We start from the raw sequence: 4,604 nt of genomic DNA, 5'->3' as shown, positions 1-4,604 counted from the left end.
CAGGGCGCTGGGTGCCGTCCCCTTGCAGGGCGCTGGGTGCCGTCCGCCTGCAGGGCGCTGGGTGCTGGTAGATTCTCGGTGGGAAATGGTTTGAAGAGTCAGAGATGCTGACAAGGCCTAGGAATCCCACGACTCACACTTCCTGTCTTTACTTCAGACTTGGCGTAAGAATCCACCCTCAGAGACACTGCCCGGCCCCCTCTCAGCTCACATCCTGCCTTGGTTTTCTTCAAAGCACTTTTCTCCCCCCGCCTGGGACTCCCCCGGGATTTAAGTGCCCTGATACCGGGGTGCTGTTTGTCCCTGGTTGTGTCCATCCCCGGTGCCCAGCACATAGTCGGCAGTCGGGGTGTTCCGGTGTCCTGAAGGTTAGCCATTGTGCCAGATGCCCAAGGGACGGAAGGAAGTCCATCTCAGAAGTGGCGTCGCTCTGTGCACACAGGTGGCTCTCGTAGAAGGCGGGTTCAGGGAACTAAGAGAACTGCAGGGAAGATGCCGGGGTCTTTTAGAGATGGGTGCTTCTAGCTGGCCTCTCAGGAATTGATATTGAGCCTGACCAGCCTGGCTCAGTGGTTGAGTGTTGACCTTTGAACCAGGAGGTCACGGTTCATACTCCCAAGTTATCTGATTCAGAATCCCTCTGTGATATATTCTTGATCTTTTTTTAAAATTTTTGAAACAGTAACAGTCCTTGTCAGCAATAGGTGAAGGCTCTCAAAGTGCAAACAATAATGAGGACAACAGTAATGGAGGTTAGGCATTAGCTCTTTACGCTCTGAATTATTTCAGACAATTTTCAAAGCAGATTAATATCAGTTTTTGTAGGTGCTTTCAGAAAAGAAATAGGAAACTAGAAAGAAACTAATGTGCTACAAGTACAAGAAGACAAGTATGAAAAGCTGAAGCTGATGTTGGTTCTGGTGGGAAGATTTCAGCAGCATTTTGCAGAAAGTCAGGCTCGAGGCGGTCACTGTGGGGCCGCGCTTTATTCCAGGAAAGAGGCGGGGCCGATGATGACCCCAGTGTGGCACAAAAACAGGAGAATCTATCAAAGAGACTTTTTGAAAATATATATATTTTATTGATTTTTTACAGAGAGGAAGGGAGAAGGATAGAGAGTTAGAAACATCAATCAGCTGCCTCCTGCACACTCCCCACTGGGGATGTGCCCGCAACCAAGGTACATGCCCTTGACTGGAATCGAACCCGGGACCCTTGAGTCCGCAGGCTGATGCTCTATTCACTGAGCCAAATCGGCTAGGGCTCAAAGAGACTTTTTAGGCAATCACATTCGATCCTGAATTTACTTGAAATTTTATAGTCCACTTATATGACAAGAATAGACTTTTGAATACATAACTACGAATTATTGAGGCAAGGGAAAGCAAGCGAGGGTAGTCAGTAGCTATTGGTGTATGACAGTATCAAAATCATCTATATCTTGTTTTACCATTAAAGATAAAGATTATTGCTTAAGGACATACCTAAAAGTTGGGATATTATCTGATGCGTTAAATTGATACAGTGTGGCATCTTTATAATCACAGCATTAAACAGAGGTGACTACAATGAAGTTACTAATTGTTAAAGTGGTAGTAGCGCGTGCACGTAGACATTTTTACATAGTTTGGATGTTAACGTTCCATTTTTGGGAACAGAGTTGTTTTTGTAAAACCTTTAGGGTCTGATTCAGTGAAAATATTGGTTAGGTCTGGATATTTGAATAGTCCTTTTTATTGATAATTTTATAATAATTTTCTTACCCAGAATAGCTTATGCAAAGCAGGAAATAATACATTTTGCTTTCCTAACATGTCCTTTCTCTTATAAATTGAGTGGTTTGTATAGTAGTGTACACGTTCTTTTTTTCTTTTCTTTTTAAAATTATATTTATTGGGGTGGCGTTGGTCCACATGAACATACAGGTTTCAGGTGTGGGTTTCTGTGTGACAAGATCTGTGTATTGCACCGCGTGCCCACCTCCCAGAGTCAGATCCCCTCTAGCCATATAGTCGGACCCCCTGCTCCCCCCACGCCTTCCCTCTGGCAACCACCACACTGCTGTTTGTGCTCAGGAGTTTCAGTTTTATATCCCACACATGAGGGAAATCATATGATTCTTAGCTTTTTCTGACTGAATTGTTTCACTTAGCATAATGTTCTCAAGTTCTTATACTTATTTATTCGTTGAATTGTCTTATCTGTCATCATAGAAAAGTAAATTTGTTTGTTAGTTTATGCTCAGAGCTATTAGGCCTGTTTAACTTAAGATTCAAAGCCTTAAAATATATGACTGTTAATTTTTTTCTTATTTACTACACAGCATCTATTTGAGTGGAGGGAACAATGGATGTGGTAGATTCAACAGTCTTTCTGCCATTATATAGCTTTCATCTGATGTTAAGGCAAACAGTTTCTGAAGTCCTTCTTCAAACAAAGATGATCTCATGGAGTGTAGCTGGGCCTTGAGTAACGCAGCGGTTAGAGGTGCCTAAGAGCAGACTCCCCAAACTCCCAACTCCTGCTCTGACCAGCAGCCGGGCGGATAGCAGTTAATTCGCACATACTTCGTCTGTTATGTATCGGATGCTGTGTTCTTACAATAAAGGAAGCTGGAGAATAGAAAACATTAAGAAAACCATGAGGAAGAGAAACACACTTACCTTCCACATAGGTGGGCACGCGCAGCTGGTCCAGGGTCAGCTGTGTTTCAGCACGTTCCTTTCTCTCTCCCCACGCTTTCTGTATCTTCGATAACACTGGCTGGGAAGTATATTTGAAAGGGGTGTTTATAAATGTACTTTCATGTTCATCTGTGCTGAGTTGATCATTGTACTTCTGATCATTTGCAGGCGAAACCTGACCAAGTTGTCCCTGATCTTCAGCCACATGCTGGCCGAGCTGAAGGGCATCTTCCCCAGCGGACTGTTCCAGGGAGACGCGTTCCGCATCACCAAGGCGGACGCCGCCGAGTTCTGGAGGAAAGCCTTCGGGGAAAAGTGAGTCCCGGAATCATGAATGTTAACTGTGAAGAACTGAAGCTTCTATTGGGAGTTTTTGTTTAGTTTTTTATTCATGAAGTATTTAAAACATGGGAAAACAGTAAAATAATGACTGTTTGTAAATATTATCCAGCTTTGGTAAATATTAACGTCCCCCCTCCCTTTTTAAAAAAATTATATTTTTTTTGTTGATTTCAGAGAGGAAGGGAGAGGGAGAGAGAGATGGAAACATCAATGATGAGAGAGAATCATTGATCGGCTGCCTCCTGCACACCCCACACTGGGGGTCAAGCCTGCAACCCAGGCATGTGCCCAGACCAGGAATGGAACTGTGACCTCCTGGTTCACAGGTTGATGCTCAACCCCTGAGCCACACTGCCCCCCCCCCCCTTTCTTTTCTTAAAGAAATAGCTTGTGAAGATTCAATTGAAACCTATGCTCTTTGATGAAATACTCTTCTCTTCCTCTCCCTATCCATTATGCTTTTAATTGACATTCACATTTCAAATTATTTGCTGTTGCCAACAGTGCTGCGTGAATAGAATTGTATTTGTCTTCAGATGCGAGAGCTTGTCCATATTTTCAGACCTAGGGGTGGAATTGCTGAGTTGGGGTTTCACATCTTCTGCTTGGCCAAGTATTGCCTAATTGCTTCCCAAAGTGGCCGTGGCAGTTTGCTCCCTGACGGGAGTGTGCACGAATTCCAGGAGTTCGCACTTGGTCTAACACCAGCAGTAGGAGTTGGTATCATAGTTTGCTTTCTGTTCATGGGAGACTGAGCATCTTTTCACATTTACGACTGGTCGGATTCTTACTCTGACTTGCCTGTTGCTCTTCCTGACGTCTCCACTTTCCTATTGAGTTGTCTTTTTCCTGTTGTAAGGTACTAATTCTTTATTAATTACAAATATGTTCTCCTAGTGGTCTATGGCTGGTCTTTCTATTTTGTTATATTGTCTTTTGAAACAGAAGTTTAAAATTACATAGACAGATTAATGAGTCACGCTTATGTTTTTACCTTAATATAAATGTTCTTCTAGATCTGAAATTTTGGATCAAAAAACTGAAAAAGGTAGAAAAGCAATGAAAGTTTTTAGTTGAATATATATAGATCCTAACGTCTCTTTAAATGCTATTTTTATTTTTTTAAATTGTGTTTACATATAAAATATAGAATAATCACAACTTAAAGCACTTAGTTGAAGAGAATGTGAATAAGTTTACTTTGTTCCTTTAACTTAATTAATAACTACATTAGAAAAGAGATCCAGACACAGAACCTACACACAGAACCTAGAGACAGAACCTAGTGAGAGAACATGGCAAGAGAACCTGACTGGAGATCCGGGCTAGAACCTGGCTGGAGAACCTGCAGAACCTGGCAACAGAACCTGGCTGAGGAACCCAACTATGATGATCACCTGAATGCTGCCTCCGTGTCATTCCTTCTTCGCCTACTCCGTCCACACCTTTGGGGACCCCTGGACCTGCTGGGGCTGGACCCCAGCAAATGATAGCTTTGCTGAGTAAAGTGGTCTTGGTTGTGGGTTGCTGGGGTCCAACCCCAGCAGGTCCAGGGGTCCCCAAAGGTGTGGACGGAGT

The 4,604-nt window shown here is 43.3% G+C and overlaps 1 protein-coding gene across 1 annotated transcript in view; it reads left to right on the top strand.

Moving 5' to 3' along the window:
* CBL (Cbl proto-oncogene, E3 ubiquitin protein ligase) overlaps positions 1-4,604 on the top strand; it is an 85,637-nt gene that overhangs the window by 25,356 nt on the left and 55,677 nt on the right. Inside the window, exon 3 of the mRNA XM_014539878.1 lies at positions 2,853-2,999. Within this exon, the coding sequence (XP_014395364.1) occupies positions 2,853-2,999 (147 nt within the window). The remainder of the gene's footprint in view (positions 1-2,852; positions 3,000-4,604) is intronic.

Source organism: Myotis brandtii, unplaced genomic scaffold (genome assembly GCF_000412655.1).
Source record: "Myotis brandtii unplaced genomic scaffold, ASM41265v1 scaffold105, whole genome shotgun sequence".
Taxonomy (NCBI): domain Eukaryota; kingdom Metazoa; phylum Chordata; class Mammalia; order Chiroptera; family Vespertilionidae; genus Myotis; species Myotis brandtii.
Note: the sequence above shows the minus strand (reverse complement) of the source record. Positions and strands in the feature narration are given on the sequence as shown.